This window comes from Rousettus aegyptiacus, unplaced genomic scaffold, assembly GCF_014176215.1.
Source record: "Rousettus aegyptiacus isolate mRouAeg1 unplaced genomic scaffold, mRouAeg1.p scaffold_m13_p_2, whole genome shotgun sequence".
NCBI classification, from domain to species: domain Eukaryota; kingdom Metazoa; phylum Chordata; class Mammalia; order Chiroptera; family Pteropodidae; genus Rousettus; species Rousettus aegyptiacus.
This window is the reverse complement of record NW_023416295.1, coordinates 70,933,298-70,957,518: the sequence shown is the minus strand read 5'-3', so window position 1 is coordinate 70,957,518 and position 24,221 is coordinate 70,933,298. Positions and strand designations below refer to the sequence as shown.

The 24,221-nt window shown below is 33.2% G+C and overlaps 1 protein-coding gene across 4 annotated transcripts in view; it reads right to left on the bottom strand.

The window, feature by feature from the left end:
- The window catches only part of LRP1B (LDL receptor related protein 1B), a 1,622,137-nt gene that overhangs the window by 672,661 nt on the left and 925,255 nt on the right, over positions 1 to 24,221 (bottom strand). For all 4 annotated transcript variants that reach the window (XM_036236560.1, XM_036236558.1, XM_036236559.1 and 1 more), the window contains exons 9-11: positions 21,868 to 22,039; positions 15,733 to 15,876; positions 11,440 to 11,676 (exon numbers count right to left, since the gene is read on the bottom strand). In XM_036236560.1, the coding sequence (XP_036092453.1) occupies positions 11,440 to 11,676; positions 15,733 to 15,876; positions 21,868 to 22,039 (553 nt within the window). The remainder of the gene's footprint in view (positions 1 to 11,439; positions 11,677 to 15,732; positions 15,877 to 21,867; positions 22,040 to 24,221) is intronic.

The following is a 24,221-nucleotide window of genomic DNA, read 5'->3' as shown; positions in this document are numbered from 1 at the left end:
TTTTTTGTATTAAGTGGAATTTCTTTATGCATAAACTGTGAATGTTTGATAGCATCATAAGAGAGCCACATGTATTCATAAGTAGTACTCAGCAATTTAAAAAAAAATTAATTCTAATGCTAAAGCGAAGGGGACAAAAGCAGTTTTAAAAAATATTTCAATCTTGTTCTTCTAATTCTCATTTGCATTAATGAATTATAAACATACAGAGTTGGGCTTCACTTAGAATGCAGAAAACTGCAAAAAAAAAAAAAAATTGGAACACGTAACAATAAGAGAAAGCCCAATAATCTTGAAGCGTTGTACTTTTGGTAGAGCATAGCAAGAAGGGGCAACTGTTATAAAAGTAGTTTTTTAAAAGTTAAAATGATAAATTATTAAAACTAAAAGTGGTTTAATGTGAGAGTTTAGAATTTGGGGGAACTCTGATACATGGATTCCTTTCGCTGAGTTCATAAGAGAGATACTGAAGGCAGCAGGAGACATAAGAGAGACCCGTATGTGACTCACAGACATGAAACCCACTCTATCCCTCAGACTCTTCTCTCATACCAAGGGAATTCCTTAAATCACTGGGGAAGAGGAAGGAGACTTTCCCATTCCTAGAAGTAAGACAGAGATCTAATACCTATGGGGGAGATATAGAAACAAAAATCATTGGCTACTAGAAAAGGGGCAGGTAATCTTCCCTTTCCCAAAGGTAAAGTGAACTGTAAAGATAAACTGCCATTGAGGGAGGGGTAGAAACTAAAGCCATGTGACCCTGAGGGAGGGGTAGAAAACACCCCTGGTTCAACCATAAGTTTGTGACTCAGAACAAGCAATTAGTCTAATGCTTGGAAAAAGATAAGAAACTCTATTGCCACTGGTCTTAAACAAAGCTATACTGGAGATGAGAGAAGAGTGGAAGTAAAGCTGTTTGCACTGGAGGAGGTTCAGTAAATTTGCCTGGACTCTGAATCTTGGATTGAATAAAACGAACAAACAAACAAACAAACAAAAACAAAAAACAGATATTTCCTACCCTGAGGAGGTAGAGTATTATCTCCCAACCAAGACTTCTCACAGATAATTGGCAGATATTGGCTGCAAAGGGAGGGGAGGTACTGAAAGACCCACCTTGAAAGTCCAGACAAATATGACCTAAGTCCAAGACTGGACCAAGAGAATGCAGAACCCCTCTTCCATCCACTGTGAACCTTCCCTTTAGTAACAGATCATAAATGTCTACTGTGGGAAGACAAGAGTATGGAGTGAGAGTCCTCAGTGAGGCAGCTGTGCAAGGACTATTGAAAGTTGAGGAACAAGCAGACATACTCAAGTCTCCGCACTAAGCACAAGGTAGTATCAGCCCATCACTGGAAGGGGCTAAAAGCTTTAGTCCACCACAAATAACTGTAATAAGAACAAAATCCAAACCATCCCCAATTAGTGAATAGATTAATCAAACTCTCCACAGTAATACACTGACAGAAAATTTTTTTTTGCTTATTCTCCAGGCATAAAGTTTACTTATTTAAATCTGTAAGGTTTTTTCCTACATACACAATTTGAAATTCAGTAAATAATGAAACATACAAAAAGCAAGAAAAGACAAAAAACTTAATGAGAGAAGCTAGTCAACAGAAAAGGTAAAGCTATCAATAGAATCTGACTCTAAGATGACCTTGATCTAAAAATCTTCAAATTAAAACAATAAGTTATCAACATACATCTATTAGAATGACTCAGATGAGAAAAAAAAAAAAAAAGACTGATAATATTGTGCACTGAAGAGAAGTCAGAGAAGCTAGAACTCTCATGGTTTATATTAGGAAAGTCAATGACTCGGCCACTTTGACAAATAGCCACTATGAAAAATAATGGTCCCCAAACTTTTTGGTACCAGACACTGGTGCTTCTATGAGAATCTAATGCCTGATGATCTGAAGTGGAGCTGAGGTAGGAATCTTATTGCTGGGGAGTGCTGCAAATACAGATGAAGCTTTGCTCATTCGCTCACCACTCACCTCCTGCTGTGCAGCCCCTGTTCCTAACAGGCCACAGAGCAGCACCAGTCTGTCGCCCAGGGTTAGGGAACCCTGTCCCACAAAGCGTTACATACACTTACCACATTGCAAGGCAATCTACTTTTAGAAATGAAAAACCATGTTGCCCAATGTTTATATACAAATGTTTATAAAATTTTTCTTCAGAATTGAACAAACTTCAAATGATCCAAATGAACATCAATTGGTAAATTAAAAAAAATAAATTGTGGTGCATTCATACACTATAATATCTACCCTCTAAAAAAGAATGTCTGATATACTCAACAACATGGAGGAATCTCAAAAGCATTAAGTGAAGCAAGCCATCTTAAAAGCTGTATACAATATGATTACATTTTTCTGACATTTCAGAAAAAGTAAAACAATAGAAAAAAACATAGATCAGAATAGGATTTAGAGTAGTAGTTGTTAAGGACACTAGGGAACTTTCTAGGGGTATGGAGATATTCTAACTTGATTGTAGTAGTGGTTACTCAACTGGATACACTGAACTGTTCCGTGTATGTGTGTGTATATGTATGTATATATTCCTGGTTAGGTGTTCTAGGTTCCTTCTGCAAGAGTACACTCTCCATAACTCAATTGGTTCAATTCACAAATTATGACACAACAAGATTTTCTCTGGGGCAAAAAATAAAATAGTATACGAAATAGGAATTAATAGAAACAGTTCTATGATTTGTGATGCACAATGAATAAGCAATCTTCATATATCTTGAGAGCCACTGTCAGTCTGGGATTGGAAATAATTTTAATTGTTTCATGTATACTCTTTCTACATTTGTGATTCTGGAGAATTTGGACAGAAAATTAACTCAGATATCATTCATTGATCAGAAAAATAACATTTTAGAAAGCACGCCACATCTGGTTTCCAGGACACTTACAAATACAAATGATAACAAAAGTAACATCCGAGTTGTTACAATTGAAAGAAAAGACAAGAGGGTGGGAAGATGAGCTTCTACCTCATGCCTAGTGATGCCACTATCAAGAAACCTCGAGCTTTTTGTGTGTGCTTTATGTCGTTATTTTATTTATTTTTTTACAATTTTTGACTTGAAAAGACTCAATCTTAAGGCTTGCAAACATATTTATTTTAAAATGTTAAAAATAAAAAGTAAAAACCTAGATGATATTAAAATTAGATGATAAAAAATACTAGAATCATAAAGGTGAGTGAAAATACTAGTTGTTGCCACCTATATGTGTACATAAGCTTTCGAAATTGTCATACTGTTGTTTTTCTTATATCTCCTTTCCAGAAATCATTTAGATCACTGTCTAATGTCTACTAGAACATCCTCCAAATTGGTTGATCATTTTTGCAGAATCACAAGCTATAGTAACTCACTGTGACATTTGTAAAGTGATGTTAAAATTAAAGCTTTGATTAAAAGCCAAAATGATGGGGAAAAAATGATATCAAAGTGAGTGTAAGAAAAAAGTTCTCATATTTTATAATCATGTAGGTCAAAATTGTAGCTACAACTTGTGAATGCCTCAACCAGATCAATAGTGTAAAGGGAACAGAATTTAGAGGGGAGGATTTTAGAAGATTTCTTTAGAGAAAGATGTTGCTGTTTTGTAAGTCTCTAGTCTATGCCCTTCAATCTCCAAAAATGGGAAAGAGAGAATGGAAGGATACATTTTACTTAAATTCTGAACTCTGGTGATGGAGCTTCTTCTAAGTGATTTTGAATTTGATTATCTATAGTTGTTTTTTTCAAATGCACAGAAATCACCCTGAGAAAGTCTCACATCTGAAAAGCTAAAGTGGATTCTGGTGGCAGAACAGTTGTGGATTTGCACTATTTCTGCACTCCCAGAGTCTACTGGGACAGAGGTGTGAAAATAATTTTGTGGAACAAATGTGAACCACACAGGAGAAAATGCTAGCACGGGGATGCCTTCAGTCTAGTACACAGTCATTCTAGCTGGGTACAGAGACACAAACAATAAAAGACACATAAAAAGTTGTTCGGGGATGCAAAATCACAGCACTGAGTTTTATGTACCTTAACTAAGGGAAATTAAACTACAGAGAACCAGCAGAAAACCTCTAAAAAGCTTGCACATGCACACACATTGACACACAGACACACACGTAATCTATCCTCCTCAAAAGAGTAAATTTTAAAGATCAAGCTCAGAGAGAGGCCATTTCTATAAAGGGATCAATTTCTCTAAGACTCTTATTATCTCTGCATAACTTCTTATTACTCTGAGCCCTCTTACCTCTCCCACCAGTGATGAAAAGAGAGTAGGAATCAGAAACTGACTAGCAAGCTGGGAGGGGTAGCAAGGAGAATAAAGGCAGGGCAGAGAAAGAGAATGAACTAAATTTGCCTTCCTTTCTTTTTCTAGGCTTCTAGCAAGAAACAATATAAGTGGGGAGCGGGGAAGATTTGATAATACATTAAATTTAGAATTGCGATATGTGCGTATGTATAGCAGATTGAGTGTTCTAGTTATCAAATTGAGGCTGTGTTTCTACTTCAAGTGACTGTGAACTCTATCTGTTGCCTAATTGTGAACAGAAAGAATTGGAATTTAACAAGGTTTTGCTATGAAATAGGAGAGTTTACTCCATTGAATAAATTTGTACACTCAATGGGAAATGAAAATAAAATCATTTTTTAGATAGGTCAGATTCATATTTTTCAACATGTTTGTTACACAATGACTCTTAGCACTCCCCTAATATCCTCTCATGATGGCAAGTTTCATGGGAACTTGCTCTGCCTGCACTGTGGATATTACCTGGCCCTACGATTTGAGCTAGAATTTCCTACTTTAGAAAGTCAGCCAAGAATGATTTATCAAACTTTTTTTATAAATCAAAAATTTTTCATTGAACTAAGCAAAAATACAATTATAGTCAATGTTCATAATAGTAGTTCTAAGTTAATAGAATCTTTTATTAAGTGATTTCTGAATTAACAAATGAAAATTACATAATGCTAAGAATACTTTAGAAATTGGGTTAAATGTATTTCTTTTATTTAATTCATGATTAAAACTGGCAATTTATTTAAGTTGTACAAAAATTCTACTGAGTAGAATATTTATTAACATAACAATTATGTTGTAATAACACTTCAGTGGAACCTTGGAGATTACTAAGTATTTTCATATTCTCTCTTGAAATTTGACACTTTCAAGATAATACACTTCTTTATAGAAGTTTCTAGAGCTACTCTGAACTCATGTGTGTGTAGTATGCTGTGTTTGTCGATGCTTATGCATATTTATGTATGCCTACATTGGGTGAAAACAAATAAGGGAAAAGATGTGTTCTCCATGTTTACTAAAACCCATCAGCCACATGGTCAATTCCATTTTTTAAGACTCAGTACATTTCAGAACCCAGATTTCAATCTTCTTATATTGCTGTCAGCTTCAACTTCTCAAAAAAAAAAAAAAAAAAAGAAAGAAAAAAAGAAAAGATGTATATTGGCTTAAAGTTTTTTTAATGTCTCATATTATGAGAAATGTCAAAAATTATGAGAAATGTCTATTTACAAACTAAACATGAAAATTATTCCATGTTTCCAGGACTCAAATTTCCAGTAAATTCCAAAAAAAAAAAAAACCACATCTTATTGATAGTCAATAAGAATCAGTATGTGCAAATAGGCTATAACCTTGCTACTCAGTGGGACAATAACCATTAGATTCTCAAGAACCAGAAACACTCACTAATGTCTTCTCAACAGTTTTAATTAGGAAATGTGTCATGACTGACAAATTTATTTATCAGTTTTTTTAATGGCTGATCAGAGTCTGCATCTCTTGAGTCTTGGGCCTCTTCTTTGTAATAAAGTTCATAGTTAAAGTCAGAAAAATGAGATTGATATTCACCTATAATCTACTTGCAAATAAAGGCTTATTCTTAATTTTAAAATGTTTTGCAAGGCATAATCATTATTTAAAGTTTATGGAATCTTCTAGAATGATTCATTAGTGATAAGTCAACATGTTTGATTCATCACTATAAAACTCAATCTTTGTGAGATGTTAGAAATTTCTAGCAAGTTATATTATGATGAAGTTCATTGAAATCCAGAAATAAATGTTGAGTTCTAGATGCAAAAAATAATAATTTACTCTAAGGTTGGTGTCATCCAGGAACAGATCACATCCTCTAATCTACTGTGACTGGCTCTCCTAGGACTGGAATTATTTCTGGAGTTCTGAAATAACTCTTAAATTGATGGTCACATGTGTGTTTGTGCATGTGTACGTGTGTGTGTGTGTGTATGGGTGGGTGGATGGTGGTGGTAGTAGTGGTTGTGGTGAGGGTTCTAAATAGTAAAATGAGAAATTATCAAATACATTGCTGGTGGGACTGCAAATTGGACAGCCACTATGGAAAATAGTATGGAGGTTCCTTAGAAAACTAAGAATTGATCTGCCCTATGATCCATCAATCCCTCTACTGGGTATTTACCCCAAAGACTTGAAAACCCATATCTGAAAAGATATCTGCACACCGTTGTTCATAGCAGCATTATTCACAGTGGCCAGGACATGGAAGCAACCAAAGTGTCTTACGATAGATAATTGGCTAAAGAAGCTGTGTCACATATATACAATGCAATATTACTCATCTGTAACAAAAGATGAAATACTGTCATCTGCAACAACATGAATGGACCTTGAAACAGTCATGCTAAGTGAAATAAGCCAGACAGAAAAAGTTGAAAATCACATGATATCACTGATATGTGGGATATAAACCTAAAAGCAACAAATTACAGGAGACTCATGGACATGGACAAAGGACTAGTGGTTACCAGAGAGGAGAGGGGGAGGGGGAAGGAGGGAGGCAGACAGGGTAAAGGGGGTCAAATATGTGATGACAGAAAGAAATCTAACTATGGGAGGTGAACACACAATGTAAATATATATATATATATATATATATATATATATATATATATATATATATACACATACACCTAACTTTTAAGTGTACAACTGAAGCTTGTTGGATTTTGTTAACCAATGTCACCATAAAAAAAAAAATAAAGAAAATTTTAAAGAAAATTAAAAAAATAAAAAAATAAAAAATGATAATTTGTGACATGATTATAAAACCATTTATTTCAATACAAAATAAGAGAAACTGTTGGATTCTAAAATCCATGGAGAGACAGTTGAGATGCTGAGGGTGGAAGTGAGATAAAGAACAGGTCTTGACTCTTTAGATGCTGGACGAGTAATCACATAAATATCGTGTTACCTTTGATAGTATGTCAACAACTTAACTTTAAACATGTCATTTGGAGCATATGTTTGACATAGAAAGACTGTTTCCCCTTCTTCTGAGCTATACCTCTACACATAATATCAACAACCACAAAAAAGGAACATTTCTTGCATTCTGTCCAAAGTTATTCATTATTTTCTCCTGTAATATACCTTCTGTTAAAGGAAGACTCGGAGGTGTGAAAACGTACACCTACTCCAGATCTCAATCAAAATGACCCATCATAAGAATTATATAAGGTCAGTACTGCAAAGTGGTTAAGAGCACAGCCTTTGTGTTACTTCTTGTACTATTGTGACAAATTGCAACAAACTTGGTGACTCCAAGTCTTTAGTTTAGTTATGAGATCCATAGAAACTACAGTTTTTCTGTTATAGCTGCAGGCATTAATAACTTTCAAACTCAGGAAATTGCTTTGAGTGTTTTTAAAAATACTTTTAAAAATATGAAATGATATGAAAAATTATCTTAAGATGCCTCTATTTGGATATACATATCCCAGTAGAATCAATTTACGCAGTTTAAGAACAAGTACTGAACTAATAGCATACATGCATAATAAATTGAGTAGTAAGTTATCATTTTGATGTTTTTTTTTCCATTCTGCTGAAAATTATGATTCATACTACAATGAGAAATGAATCTTGGACAAGATACCAAGAAGATAAAAGTGAATTCCATCTTATAAAGAACATCTATCTTGTTCTCTTAGTGAGGAAAGTAATTATACCTGGCAAAAATGGCTAATTTAAATTCCCTGACCACTTGGTAAAAACTTGTCTCATATTAATATCTTCCTTTACTTTCTACCACACTATTCTACTTTATTTTCTTTATAGCACTTATCATTATTTCATTTGTTATGTGTTTTTTATTATCTGTCTCTCACTATTTATATATAAACTAAATACAAAGCTTGGTCGTGTTTACTGAGAGATTCCCATCACATAGAATAGAGCCTGGCCCAAAGAAGGCATTCAATGGATATTTGACTGGACGAATAAATAAATTAAATAATTATTTTTAAAAAGTAGAGTATGAATTTTACAAAAAAAGTAGCAAAATTCTGAAGAGTAAAAATATAGATTGGTATAAAAGTCTATTTTTATTAAATCACTAATGTTTCAATTTCATAGATATTTTCAGTCATTATTGATATATTTAAGTACATCAAATAAATAATTTTTATTTCTCATTTATTTAATTACTATTTTACCTTAGAAGATTTCACAAAGACTACAGGATATACCACATTTAGGACTTTTTCAACAAACATTAGAGGGAAAAAAATCAAATAATAAATGGAGATGGATCTTTTTTGATTTTTTTCTTTATAGAAAAGATCTGTACTTAACACAGAAGATATACGAGATATTTATGTTTTATTTATGAACAACAAAATCTTTATAGCCTTTTACTTCAATCTATACAAATTTATCTGATTCAGGATTTCTACGAAGCTGAAAAAATCATTTGGCAAACCAAGCATTACCTTTCAGTCTTTGGAGTAGATGGCAGACACTCACAAATCTCTCAACAGTTTTAATTAGAAACTATCTCATGACTGACAAATGTATTCACCATTTCTTTTAATGATTGGTCACAGTCTATATCTCTGAATATTGCACCTCTTCTTTATAATAAGGTTCAGAGATAAAGTCAGAAAAATGAGATTAATATCTACCTATAATCGAATAGCAAATAAAGGCTTATTCTTAATTTTAAAATGTTTTACAAGGCATAATCATCATTTAAAGTTTATGGAAACTCTCTAACATGATTCATTAGTGATAGTCAACATGTTTGATTCAACACTGTATAACAATTTTCGTGAGATGCTAGAAATTGAAATTCAGAAATAAATGGTGAGTTCTAGGTGCATAAAATGATAATATTACTCTAAAGTTGGTATCATTTGGGAACAGATCACATCTTGTAATCTGCTCTGACTAGCTGTCCTAGAATTGGTTAGAGTAATTTTTCTGATTCTCAAAATTACCAGTTGCCCTTTGCCAAATGTAAGTTCTGCTTTGGTATGTTAATCTTGTATCATGATGTCTGTTGTCTGCCCTCTTTACTGGTAAGAAAAAAGATAAACTAATCAAAAAAACATTAATGCCCCTTGTATAGGAGTATGAAAATGTTAGATATGTTTCAGGTGTGAAAATCTATGAAATGTTCTAATAACCTTCATACTTCCAAAGTAAAACTGTACAAATTTGCCTGGCAGTAAGGTAGCTATTAGAGTTGATCTCTGTCACTGTAGTGGAATGCAAAGAGCCACTAAGGCCACTGATAAGATATCATTGTCAAAGTAGGATTATTAGCAAGACCATTCAGTCACAGCACAGAAACTGACATTTCTTGAAAAGAAACCAAGAACCCACAATATTACATTTCAGTCTATCTTGAAAATGTCTAGTTCAAAATTAGGGCAATCTAAAATGCATGTATTACTTAGAATGTACAAGTTCAGGGTCCTTCTAAAATTGTCAAATTTCCATCATCTGATATCACATTACAGAAAAAAGTAGGCAGGGATTTTTTTGCCATGTCCAATTTAAAATAAAAATCTTAACTCTAATTAGACCAAAAAAAAAAAAAAAGACAAAAACAGGGATATTTTTCAGTTCAGCACTTCATTTGTCACTCTTAGAAAGTGTACTCTTTCTCATTAAAGGTTTGATTTAAAGCGAACTTGAGTTGAATGAAAAATCTTTTTATGTTGTTCCCATTTTTTCTAAAAAATAGGAGAGATCACTGTTCGTTATCAGCCATGCTATAAATAATTTTAGTCTATCTATTTTTTTTCCCCTCTTGTTATTCCTATAATTCATTCTGCACTCCAACAACAGATCGATTCTCCTAAAATATCATTTCATTCATATTATTCTTTGGCTCAAAAACATTTTCTTTGTCATACCCATTTGGTGTTTTATTCAAGACCTTTTACTCCACATTTAAGATCTTTTCATTTTGCCACCCTTCATTTTTCACATCTACTCTGTCACTATTACCTGTAGACAAAACCTTCTGTAGTATTCCACTTAATGCCCCCCCCATTCCTTTTCCAGAATGTGAGCTTTTGTTTTGTTTAGATTTGTTATTTCATGGAATTCCTGGTTGCTGAAATGTACTCCCCTGCTCTTTAATATTCTTTCTTTAAGATCTAGGGCAAATACCACCTCCTCCATAAAAACTTTCCTGAAAACACCCACATAAACACATCTCTTCCTTCCTGTGGATTTTATCTTCTACGATTGCCAGCACAATGACCTTTATAAAATATGTTTATAATTTATGTTTCCTAAATCAAGACTTTTTAAAATACTTGATAAGTAAGCAGACTGTACATATGAGGAAACAAGTTCAGAATCATTAGTTAACATGCTAATGGTGACTAGCAGTCAAAAATTTGGTTTGCTTGATTATTAAATAACTTTTATACTTATATCAAAGTTATATTATTCCTTTACTTGGTTGGTTGCTCCCAAGCCAAGTAATTTATGAAATCTACTGATTTTTATAAAGTACATGCATATATATGATTGCGATAACGTTTATATCTGTAAGTAAAAGTTGATATAAACAAAGTTTCTCTGCAAAGACTGATATTTCAAGGGCAACTTTATAAAACTGAATTTTACTTAATTATAAAGTAGGAAACAGCATGCAAGAATTGTGATAACAATGAGAACATTAATATTTTTCATGTACTTTGAGTGACATGACCGATATTCTAGTGAGAAACGAATATTAAAAAAGTCTCTAATGTCCTGTTATATCTTATGTTCTGCCATATAGAACTATAAGCACATAATTATAAATCTATATTTTTCCATGAAAGAGGATAAATAGCTCGACTCAGTTCCTGTGATATTTAAAATGTACTGGACAACTGCAAGTCCAATTTTACAATGAAAGTTTTAATATGCTGGTGTGTGAAAAAATATGTAGAAATAATATTACCGAAAAAAATTAAATTAACAAATATTTTTAAATCTACAGTCACTTGGGTTCTGGTAAAAGTTAGTTTAACATACACCAAATTTATCCTTTTAAAATGTTTTATCTCTGGGCAGTTTAATGTTAATGTTACATATTGCCACTTACCATCTTTCAGGATGGTTTCTCGCTCTGTGCCATCTATCTTTTGCCGGCCAATTAGGAAACTGGTGGTGTCAGCAAAATAGATATAATTGGTTTCTGCATGAAAATCTATAGCACGAGGGTTTACCAGATTTTCTATGGGGATCATGTATTCATCAGCTATCTTGGTATTCAAGTCCATTCCTCTAACAATTCCTGGGCGTCCTTTCCCATAAAAGAGAAACAACTCATTCTTGGGTTCTGCAGAAGAAAGATTACAAACATAAACAACTGATGCTGCCTAATCTTCTTTACACTGCATAATGCCACTGTTTAATTAACTGGCACAATTAGCGTTTTTAAATTCAATACCAAAAATTAAACTCTAAAATATGCCAAATGTATCTTGATGCAAGAAGACCAGCTAATTGCATTACTTTAATTAAAACAGAAATTACTTCCGTGAATAGGTTATATTTAGTTAATTATTCTTTTGTCTGTAACTGTCTGTATAGCAAAAGCATGACAGATCATTGAAAAACGTGTAACTGTAAAATGGACATTTATCAAAACATCCAGCACACTTACTTTTACAATTCATTACAATCTATCCAACGCGTTTTGTAGATATCAACTGTAACATTCATTATGTTTGACAATGTTAAAACTTGAGATATAAAATACTCCCCTATCAGACTTTGCATCTACAGATTATGAAAGGCAAACAAAAAGAATCATGCAGTATTACATACTTGCATGTGAATACATTATTTTTAATCACATGATTTATGTTTTTTAAGAAATGACATCAAATGCCAGTTATAGCGTCAGTTTTTTCTTCACATCTTAATTAGAATGTTAGAGATTGATGTTGTATGCCATTAACTCTGATGTACAACATAGCCCTTATTAAAAGCAAAACAAAACAAAATTTACAAACTCCCACCCGAAAACAGTCTCCTGGGTTAAAATGCCAAAATCAAGGTAGGTTTTGTGTTTTTTTTTTCTGTTGTTTGTTTGTTTTACAGTGAATTGACTTCTTCAGACTTCTATGTGAAAATGTATGCGAGGCTTTTCAAATACTAGTGAACACTATATGAGATTTTTAGTAAAGTAAAATAACTACGTCATAGAACATTTGAAAAAAATGAAAAGTAATAATCATAAATTCAACATCCTCAATATATAAACTACATTATCATTTTATATAATTTACTTCTCTTCTTTTCTTTTAAAATTAGTGTTATTGAATGTGAAATATACATAAACAAATTTTATAACATTTTAATATATAAAAAATAGAAATAAAATAAATCCCATGCCCCCAGCACAGATTTTATGACTATTTCCAGAACACTGGAAGACAGACATATGGCCCAGTTTTATCCCAGAGACATCCAGTATCCTGATTATTGTGTTTATCATGTATTTTTTAAAAGTTTTAGGACATGTGTTATATGTGTTTCCCAAAAGTAGACTGTTTAATTGTTCACAATTGAATTACATATGTAAATTCTTCTGTGAATTAATTTTATTCTTATGAAATTCCTGATAGTCACCCATGGTTGTCACAGTTATTAATTTTCATGACTATACTGTATTCCTTTGTGTGATTATTTCTGGTTTAATTTATCTAGCTATTTTTCTAATGCACAGTTACTTATATAGAAGAGGACATTCAATTTTGTATTCCACTTTTATTGTTACATCTTAGTATTTAAATTATGTTTTATGTTAATTCATTAAGACTTGCATTCTTTCAGTATGATTAACATAATATGTTGTAATTTGCTGAACCATTCCTCAGTTGGATTTATCTTTTTATTATCATAATAATACTGAGATAAGCATTTTTTCTACTTAGCGTTTTATACATTTTCTTAGATGATTTCTTAGTATACTTTTCCAGAAATAAAATTACTGGGTAAAGAATATTAACATCCATCTCTCTTTCTCATTGCCCTTGCAGACTCTCAGTGTCTACCTAATTTCAAGAGTATTTTTAAAAATATATTATTTAAAAGTAGGGCATATTTGAAAATTAACATTCCTATTTTTTGCCAACTTTATATGCATAAATACTTTTGTTTCTTTAATAAATATGCCATATACGGATTTTAGTACATAATTTTTAAAAAATTTAATGATATTTTGTTGTTATTAAAAAGTCTTTAAAACATTATTTTCAATGACAACATCATTTTCCCTACTAAAAAGGAGATGTAATATAGTCAGGTACTTACCTATTATTGGATATTTAAACCATTTCTTCCATTTTTTGTTATTAGAAGTGCATTTACAATGGATTTTTTCAAAGTGGGATGACTTGTTAAAGGATAGTATCAGTTTTATTAAGTCTTTTATATATATATTAATGTTTTTTAAATAGTTATATCAATTTCCGATTCTATTATTAATGCATAAGAAAACTGGTTTTACAATATCTATTCTTGCTAACATTTATTTTTGCTTTTATTTTTAATTAATATTTTAATTGGTAATTGGTAAGCCTGGAACTTTATTAGTTTAATGTGTACATTTCTATATATACATGTTTGCCCTTGCATGTATGTATATTTTAAATAAGAATGGTAACAATTTTCCCTGTGTTTTTAGTCACCTTTTTAGTCATTCAATACCTGTTTTAAAGTTTTTTCTAGTGTGTTTTTCTGTACAATAGACAATTGAAAACTAAAAACAACATTTCACAGACACTAGCCATGATTCTAGTTTTAATTTAAGTAACTAAAATCAGATGTAACATGCCAAACTTGGAATATGGAAATGAGTCCATCCTTTGCTGCTTCTGTTGTTGTTCATCTAATGAATAAATTGAATTTTTCCACATTGGCCTTCTTCCTTTGTGTATATCAAGAGGCAAGGAAGAGGTTGTCTTTTTGTTTGGTTTGGTATTTTTTGGTTTGCTTACCAGTAGGGTACTGTCAGTTGTGCCATATTTCTGGAGCTAATAGTTGTGGTACAAGGTTCCTAGTCCCTGGATTTCAGGCACATTGGTGTGTTTTTGAAGTTATTATTGCCTTCAGTAGCTTCCTGATTCCCTAGCTTATGATTTTGAAAGATATGCTGAGAAATGTTCTAAAGACCCATTCTAGAAGATATCGCTTCAGGCTTTTCAATGATTTTGTAAGCATCTATTTTCCCTTGCCCTTTTCTGTTTAAAATAGCTAGAATTATTTCCGTTAATATAAATGTACCTTGACTGATATACTAATTAAGAATGATTGAAGCTTATGCAACTCTGATCTTATTATTTTTCCCCCAAACATGTATGTGTATGTATGTACATATATATGATTGTATTTTTGCATGACATGCCATCTTTTCCCTGGTAGTAACCAGAACAATTTAAAGGCTACTTACACACATACACACACACACACACACACACACACACACTCAACTTCTCCTATATTGTGACTTCTGACACAGTACCTCAAATATCCAGAGGTAGTTTTGAACATGATCTCTGATATCTGTACATTCCCATTATTTAATACAAAGTTAGAAATAAAAAATATAGTTTTTGGGGACATTTAAAAACCAATAGTCTCCACATTGGCACCATTTCTAAAAGGACCATTCTACTATATCTGATTATGAAGACTGCAAGTAAAGACTTTAACTAATTTTTGTGCAAAAGTTTAAACTTACAAAATCATTGATAAAAATATGTATTACCTTATTTAAATAAAGAGCAATTAAATTTTTCTAGACTCTTTCAAAAACAAAGCAAAGATATGTCTATTAAAACACTTTTAAATAAAATTGTTAGAGATTATTTAATTGGCATAGCTCCATTTACATGGAACATTAAATAATGAAATGAATTTCACTCCCCAATGATACCAGATGAGATGAAGCATTATTCTATGTACATTCTGTTGGACGAAACAACATACTTATTACCTGGAACAGCATCTTAGTTTAGATAAGAGAAAATCAAGTCAACCAATGATTTGAACTAATTAGGCCAAAAAGATTCTTTAAGGAATTAAGGAAAGGATCTTTCTAAAAATATTCCTTGAAGAATGTTTCCCAAAGATCCATAATGTACAGCCCAATGATGTTTTTCATTCCATTATCACATACACAAACACAAAACACACATACACACACTAATGCACAAGAAAATCCCACTAACTACTGATTTTGAGAAAAGCGACTGCTGCATATTTGCAGACAGATTTCACTTGATGAAATCTCACGTTATTACTGATGTTGATGCTGCTAATTAATACTAAAAACCCTATTCTGAAGCAGTAGCTGCTGGCAAAATGTTTGATTTTAACAACATACTTTTGCATGACCTGCCATCACTTCCCAAGTTGAAGCCAGTCCTACAGCGACAGGTCCGTGTTTTGTAACTGTTGCTGAGCAGACAGATGTGTGAACATCCCCCTGGCATTCCATATGGATCCACTTCACATGCATGGCTTCTGACTACAACAAATAAAAAACAGCATGCTTGAAATTCTCCAAAGACAAGATAATTGTGTGCATCAGTATGTTAAAATTTTTATAGTACGGGAAAAGGAATCCTAGCAAAAAATCTGTATACCAAACTATTTAGGACCACAATCAGTTGGAAAGAGTTTAAAAGCCATAAAAGAAGTAGGGATTTTCCCAGATTCTTCTGTCTACATTTAAAAAACTGTTTTGAGAGACATAATACCTTTATATTATTAAACTATTTACAAGTAAGCAAAATAAAAGTAACATGTTTATTTGGTACATACTTATTGTACTTTTTGAAGATACACTTTTTTTTTGCAAATATAAAAGATACTGTAAAAATATTCCAGGTTAAGTAATTAAACAAAGAAAGGATGTCTTTCAAAATAATCCATTATATGGGTACATAACCTAGATGAAATGTTTTCTAATGATTATCTTTACTGAGACTTGCTGAAACAATTTTTTTTTCTAATTTTGAGTCCATTGACTTTTTGATAACTTTATAATAAAATTAAATGTGTGTGTGGGATTGGGGGTGGGTGTGTGTGTGTGACTGAAATTGTCAGAAGCAGGAGGCTAACTTTGCCTGTGGAGATTGAGAAGTAGAAGGCTATCTCATGAGTGTAGAATTTAGAGAAGAAAACAAAAAGGGAAAGTCCCGTATGGAGAGGATGGAAAATAGAATTATAGGTCAAAGAGAAAGGGCTGTAATAGGAATAATGTCAAAATTTTAGGTACCATAATTATACTTCTTTTCAACCACCACTTATTGAAATTGTGATAAATAACATGGCAATTTTCTTTTAATAAAATTGCTGTCCTCTTAAAAATTGTGCCATGTTCTTTTAGTATTTCTTGATCTCTAAATAAAAAGATAAGTAGCATGTAGTTTTATTCTTTTCCTACCAGGAGTATTGCTTTTATTTTTCAGTCTCATCCCATTTTTATACTAGATCATATCCCCTCTACTTAGCAACTCTCCATATTCTCACTTTCTTCTTTACTTTTGCTCTCTCCATTGGATCATGCCAATGAGTATATAATGTGCCATTATTTCTGAATCTTAGGGAAAAAATCTTCTTTCAACCTTAATTTTCATAGCAATCCTTAAACTATCTCCTAGTTTCTCTACTTCGCCTTACCTTTACACTTCTCAAAGTTATGCGTTCTCATTTTCTACAGTTTCTTTCCTTTCTATCTCTCTCAGACACACGTTACCCAGATATTCATTTTACTACAAAACTGCTCTCGTCAGATCCCTATGAGTATTATGCTGCTAAATCCAACAACCAATTGGATTTATCATTTCTTCTCAGTCTCCTCTTTTAGTCCCTCTTATTATCTTTAGCTCTTATTATGAAATGTCCCAGTATCCATTATTTGGAAGTCTTCTGTTCTCTACCTATTACTTCTATGGTGATCACATCAATTCTCATGGCTTTAAATGCCATCTATATACCAATGACTCCCATATTGCTTTCTCTAGCCTGTACTTTCCCCTGAATTCCAGATTTGTATATCCAAATATCTCCTAGATATCTCCACCTGAATTTAGAATACCCATTTGAAATAATGTGAACATTATAATTCTTTTCTTTGCCCATGAATCTTCTCCATACTTAGGTTCCTCAATCTCAGGAATAACTCAATCATTTCAATTGTTCAGCCCAAACTATTGTCATCATCCTAGACTCTTTAGATGTACACCCCATATCCAATTCAACAGGACCTCATGTTGGCTCTACTTTTAATAATAGTTTTTATTTTTCAGTTTTAGTTGGCGCATAATATTAGTTTCATATAGTGATTAGACATCTATATAACTCACAAAGTGATGACCCCAATAAATCTAATGCCCCGCTGACACCACACATAGTTATTACACAATATTATTGGCTATATTTCTTATACATTCCTTTCTATAACCATGACTATTTTGTAACTACCAACTTGTACTTTTTAATCCCTTCCCCTTTTTTCCCCAATTCCCCAAACCTGCCTCCCATCTGGTAACCCTAAAAATGTTCTCTGTATCTCTGAATTTGTTTCTGTTTTTGTTTTGTTTTATTTGTTTTCGTACTTTAGAGTCCAAAAATATTTAAAATTATATGGCATTTGTCTTTCTCCATCTGAGTTCCTCCACTCAGCACAATACCCTCTAGGTTCATCAGGAAATATATTTTTTCATCCCTTTACTTTCCATCTGTGTGTGTCTTTTAATCTGAAGTTAGTGTATTGTAGGCAGTCTATGTAAGGGTCTTGTTTTCTTATTCATTCAGCCTCCCTATTTTTGATTGCTGTATTTAATTTTTTTTCATTTGAAGTACTTATTAATAGATAAGCAGTTAATGCCATTCTTTATTTATATTTTTGATACATATTTTTACTTCTTCTTAAAGAAGTCCCTTCAACATTTCTTGTAATACTGGTTTGGTGGTGATGAACTTCTTTAGCTTTTTCTTGTCTAGGAAGCTCTTTATTTGTCCTTAGATTCTAAATGATAGCTTTGCTGGGAAAAGTAATCTTGATTGTAGGTCCTAGGTTTTTGTCACATTGAATATTTTGTACCAAGTCCTATTGGCCTATAAAGTTTCTGTTGACAAACCAGTTGACAGTGTTATGGGATCTCCCTTATAGGTAACTAATAACTTTTCTCTTACTGCTTTTAAGATTCTCTTTTTCTATTTAACTATTGGCATTTTAATTATGATGTGTCTTTGCATGTGCCTCTTTCGGTTTATCTTGTTTAGGACTCTGCACTTCTGGGGGTTATATATCTATTTCCTTCACCAAGCTAGAGAAGTTTTCTGTCATTACTTCTTCAAATGGGTTTTCAATTCCTTGCTTTCTCTCTGCTTCTTGTGCCACTGTGATGCAAATGTTGTTATACATGATGTGTCCCAGAGGGTCCTTAAACTATTTTTAATTTTTTGGATTCCTTTTTTCTTGTTGCCGTTTTTGATTGTGTTTCCTCTGTTAGCCCATCCTCTATGTTGTTGATTCCATCCTCCACTTCATCCACTCTTTTGATTCCCTCTAATATACTCTTTGGCTCAGATATTGTATTCTTCATGTTTGCTTGATTCCCAATTATGTTTTCTATCTCTGTGTTTTTATGTTTTCTATTTATTTGTTAAAGTCATTACTGAGTTCATCTACTCTTTCCCTAAATTCATCCTTCTGACTAACGTTTGGAACTCTGCGTCTGGTAGATTGCTTGTCTCCATTTTGGTGAGTTCTTTTTCCAGGGCTTTGTTCACTTCTTTCATGTCAGACATGCGTCTTTGTCTCCTCATTTTGTTGCCTCCCTGTGTCTGTTTCTATGCATTAGGTAGGGCTCCTAAGTCTCCTGGTCTTAGAGTGGCTTTTCTACAGGAGAAGTGCTATGGGGCCCAGTGGCACAGTCTTGGGAGAAGTCCAGATGCAGGCCAAGTTCAACCATAGCCTGTGTACCTCTGGGGCTATTGGTAAGAGTTACCAAGCAATCCACAGATAGCTGCCACCCGTGCTGGGCTTATAGGTGTCTTGAGGGGTTAAGTCAGAAACTGTGACTGGTTGCCAATACTGTGGGGCTGTGGCTGCTCAGAAAGATGTACAGGGCACACGGAGGTCAGATGCTGCTTATTTGGGTTTTGTGAGCCTTTAAGAGATTTTAGGAAAGTCCACATCAGGAGATGAGATAGCCCTTTTGTATGGAATACACCATTGGAAGCAGCTTGGGTGGGCTCACAGGTTGAGAGAAACAGTCTCAGGGAATTCCCTGAGTGGAGGAACCTGTGTTATCCAGGTTGATGGCAACTCAGATAAAGTAAAGCCTGCATCCATAGGCTGGGAGGGAGGAGGGCTCAACAAACAATAGATACTGCCAGCACTTCTGTCTGGGAGAAAGCCACCCTCCAGCCCTCACCCTAACGCCTGACAGCTCAGTGCCTCCCCTGTAGGTCCCTGGTGCCCCTCGAGCAGCTTCCCCAGTGCTGGAACTTAGAGTGAATGAAACCGTCAGTGATTAAAGCTGGCAAAGGCCCTTTAAGAGGAACATCTGCAACTTCCACAGCACTAGGTCTCACTCAGCTGCAACCTCTATTGGTTTTCATAGCCAGAAGTTGTGAGGACTTCTCTTCTCAGTGCTGGAACCCTGGGCTGGGGAGCCCAGTGTACAGCTAGGACCCTTCGTCCCTCAGGTTAGGGAGGAGGCTCTGCAGCCAAGATAGCCCTCCCAATTCTAGATCACCACATAGAGTGTGAGACCAGGCCATTTAATGTCTCTGCCCCTCCTACCAGTTTGGGGCGACCTTTTATTTTTGTCCCTAGTTGTAGGGCTTTTGTTCAGCGAGGCCTTAGATCACTCTGCATGCTGGTTGCTCTGTAGTTTTGTTATAATTTTGGTGTAGTTGTGAGAGAAGGCGTACACAACCTCTACCTTCTATATCACATTGACTGATTTCCAGATCTACTTTTAAATATGTCCTAACTCTAACTGTTTCTCATCATCTTTGGTACTATCATCTTGGTCCAGTCTATCATTCTCATTCTCTCTAACCTTTCAACCTTCCATCGTTGTCCCCTACAGCCTCTTGTCAACACAGCAGCCATTAATATTTCTTTAAAAGTCAGCCGGGTCATGAGACTCCTCTGCTTAATTCTCCCTAAGGGCTCCCCATCTCAGTAATAGTGTAAGCAAAGGTTTTTACAATTGTCCACAGGGATCTACCTGTTATGGTCCTCCATTATTTCTCTAACTTTATTTCTTACTTCTCCTACCTTTATTTACTCTGCTCCAGACATATGGGTCTTCTTGCTGCTCCTCAAACAATCTTAGCATGCTCTTTTTCATGGTTTCTGTGCTTTCTCACCTGCCACATTCATGCCTTTCTCCTTCAATTATTTCATGTCTGCATTCAATTTTATCTTTTCAATAGGATTTCCTCTAACCATTCAATATAAAATTGCAAAATATCCTCATTGTTAACACTCCTTATCCTCTTATTTACTTTATTTTTCTCTATAGTTCTTATCTTCTAACGTAAAAATAATCTACTTTTTTAAAATTATGTCTTCTCTACTAGGATGCAAATCTCATAAAGGCAAACATTATTCCTCTGTTTTATTCACTCTGTTTTATTCCCAGTATATGTAGAATAGATCCTGGTACATAGTAAATGGTCAATAAATAATTAGCTAATTAATAAATGTAATATCAAACTTTAATAAACTTATCTACTAAATTCCAAATTTAAACTTCCTGTAAAAATATTAGTGACAATACATTGTCTCAATCAAATCTATATTAATATTTAGATAATTATAAATTAACTGTAATTTGAACCACAAAAATATGATGGAAGCTTTGGAAAATTTGTGTCATGGCTTTTGTACATTATATTATTCTATATATAATTGAGCCTACATTATGTTGATGAACAAGCATCACTATCCTACTATGCAAAATAACTAGTTTGTCTTTTTGAGAATTAGAGACACTGCAATCTTCTCATTAAAAATTACTTTTGTAATTAACATGTAATAAAGAACGATCAGAATGTTAAGTCAAAAGAATCATGATAGAACTGCAATAAAAAGCAATAAAACTGGACAGGCAATAAAACTGGACAGATGCCATAAGAAAGTCACCTAATTTGAAATGTATCTCCCAAAATAAAATTAAAAAAAAAAATCTTAGCATCTTATCATCTGGGTTTCTCATGTACATATAGCACAATTGAAAGCTCCTTTCTGAATTTATATCTAGCAATTGTTTCAATTCTATATTTGTACAAACAATTCACTAGCAACTGAAAAATTTGTCATTTAGACTTATAAAGGAAATTCTATTTAATTTTATTAAGTAGATGTGTACACTTTTGTTTTCAAAATATAATTTATGACTTGCTCACTTTAACATCATACAAAAGCACAGGGACCATATAATCATTCAATTTATCATTATGAAGGCTATGACAAAGTCTAGCATCTTACCTGTTGGTTGAGTTCTTTTGTGATAGATTCGAATTCCCCGAGCATTTTCCATTTTTGTTAATGAATAAATATCAGTGCCATTAAATCGATTTATCCTTACGATATTGAAGTTATCAGAATTGGTTACATACAAATAGTCCTCAAACACAGTTATGCCATAAAGATGTCTGACCTATTAAGAGAGGCAAAAATAACTATGATTTTCAATTATGCTGCTTTCAACTTGAAAGAAAAAACAACTATTTACTACTATGGTCAATTCCCATAGTAGGAGAGTCAAACATATTATTGTTTATTTTCTCTCCAAGAATTCAACACTTCAGTAATTAAAAAAAAAATCCTGAGAATAAAACATTATGCAGTAGTGGATAGAGCAGTTACAAATGCATGGGGCGGCGGGGGGGGGGGGAGGGGGGTGATCTTATTTATGTTTAAGAAAATATGTTAGTAATTACTTCTCAAACCTAGTAAGAACCAAACTTTTAGGCATGTTCATGAATATCCTTATAGCACTGTTACATAAAATTTGAGATATTTTTATGGGCTGCTTGTTAATATAGTCATGGATATGTAGAATCTGCAGAAGCACAGCTACGCCTGTAAAAATACTGATGAGAAAGCACATTTGAAATTTTGTTTTATAAGTTCAAAACCACATTTTTTAAATCTCAAGTTACATTTAGACTAATACTTGCCTAGCACAGAAAATGATAAATAATGAAGTCACATATTTGGAATCATTATAAATTAAATGTCAGCATTTTACTCTGAAACTGTATTCTTTCTAAAGCCTACTCATAATGGATATGGAACTGATTGCTTTGAGAATAACAATATTTACTGCTATCATGACACTTTAACAGAGTGAACCTTCCTTGGCAGAGGTTTTGGGGATTGTGGGGGGAGATAGACATCTTGAAGTCATTGAAAGCTTCCCGGAAAGCAGAGGCAAAATGACTATACTGGTGTTCTGAAACAAAGTCACATGCCACCCACATTGCTTTTGGGTATTCCTTGTGTTACACTTAATTTAAAATGATTCTGATCCAGGGTACGGTAGAGCTGTCAATTGATTTGCAATAGAAATTTTGATGAAAAAGCACTTGTCACTATTTTTTGACATTATTTTGTAGTTTTAGTGCACTTTTAGTATAGATTTATAGTTAAGAGAATTTGAGACAGTATTCGTGGTGTGACTACATACATTGTTATAGAACAAAATTTCTTTTTTAATGAGGAAATCTTGTCAATTCTGTACTTTAAGCAAAAACATTTGATTTGTTATCTTTCTAGTATATGTAAATTATATTACTTTCTCTGATCCTCTCATATAATGCATGGTTAAAAGACTAGCTTTTGCATGTTGTTTTTGGATCGTATCTTATTTCTTTAAGTCTAGGCTAGAAATGAACAAATAAAATGAATAGAAAGAATAATTTGATGTTGAAGCCCAAATGATATTTTTCTATATTAGTGTTACTCTCCAGTAAGTATGTGCATGTGTGTGTGTGTGAGTGTGTATGTGTGTGTTTGTGTGTAAGCACTCATGTCATTTTCCACATAGCTGACATCACATTAACTAAATATACCTATGCCCAATTTTTACCTAAGCAATTTTTTTTTCCTATAAAAATTACAAACAAGCTAAACTCTCGCATTACCATTAATCTCCTGCATGTTTTGCTCAAAGTTTTGGGCAATCCATCTAGGAATATCTAGTTGTGACATACTCGCATTACTGTCAATCCATATCCCAGGAGAGAAAGCATGACTACAGAAGGGGCAACTGGTCATGGCAGAAAACATGTTCATACACTAAAGATCAAAATTATACTCACTGCTTCCCTGCCTTCCCTCAGAAGGCTCTGTTTCCCATAAAGTAAGTACATTGCTGCTTACTTTGCTAACTACCTTCAATAGAGGTAAGAAGAGCCTGAAGTAGTGGATAGACCATTTTTCCTACAGCCCAAATACTTCCAAAAATTTATCTATATGGGAGTATTTAGTGGCAGACTAAGCATATATTGGATTATTTACTGACAGATCAACAAAACACAGGCAATAGAAATTTAAAAAAAAATGGATAATTAAAAACTTCAGACATTAAAAACATTTAGTCATGGAAAAATCATTTGAACTCCTATTCTTGTTTCAAATTTAAAATTTTAATTACGTATAGATACAAAAAGAATGTCCATTATAATTTTAGAGATTAGGTCCTCTTTAGAGGACCTGAAACTTGCTTAAGAAATCAAAGCTTTAGGATAGTTGAGGGTGAGAAATATCTAGCCTCACCTCTAATATTGAACACTTTTTTATTTAACTACCCAGATTGATGTATTTGCTTATCTGCC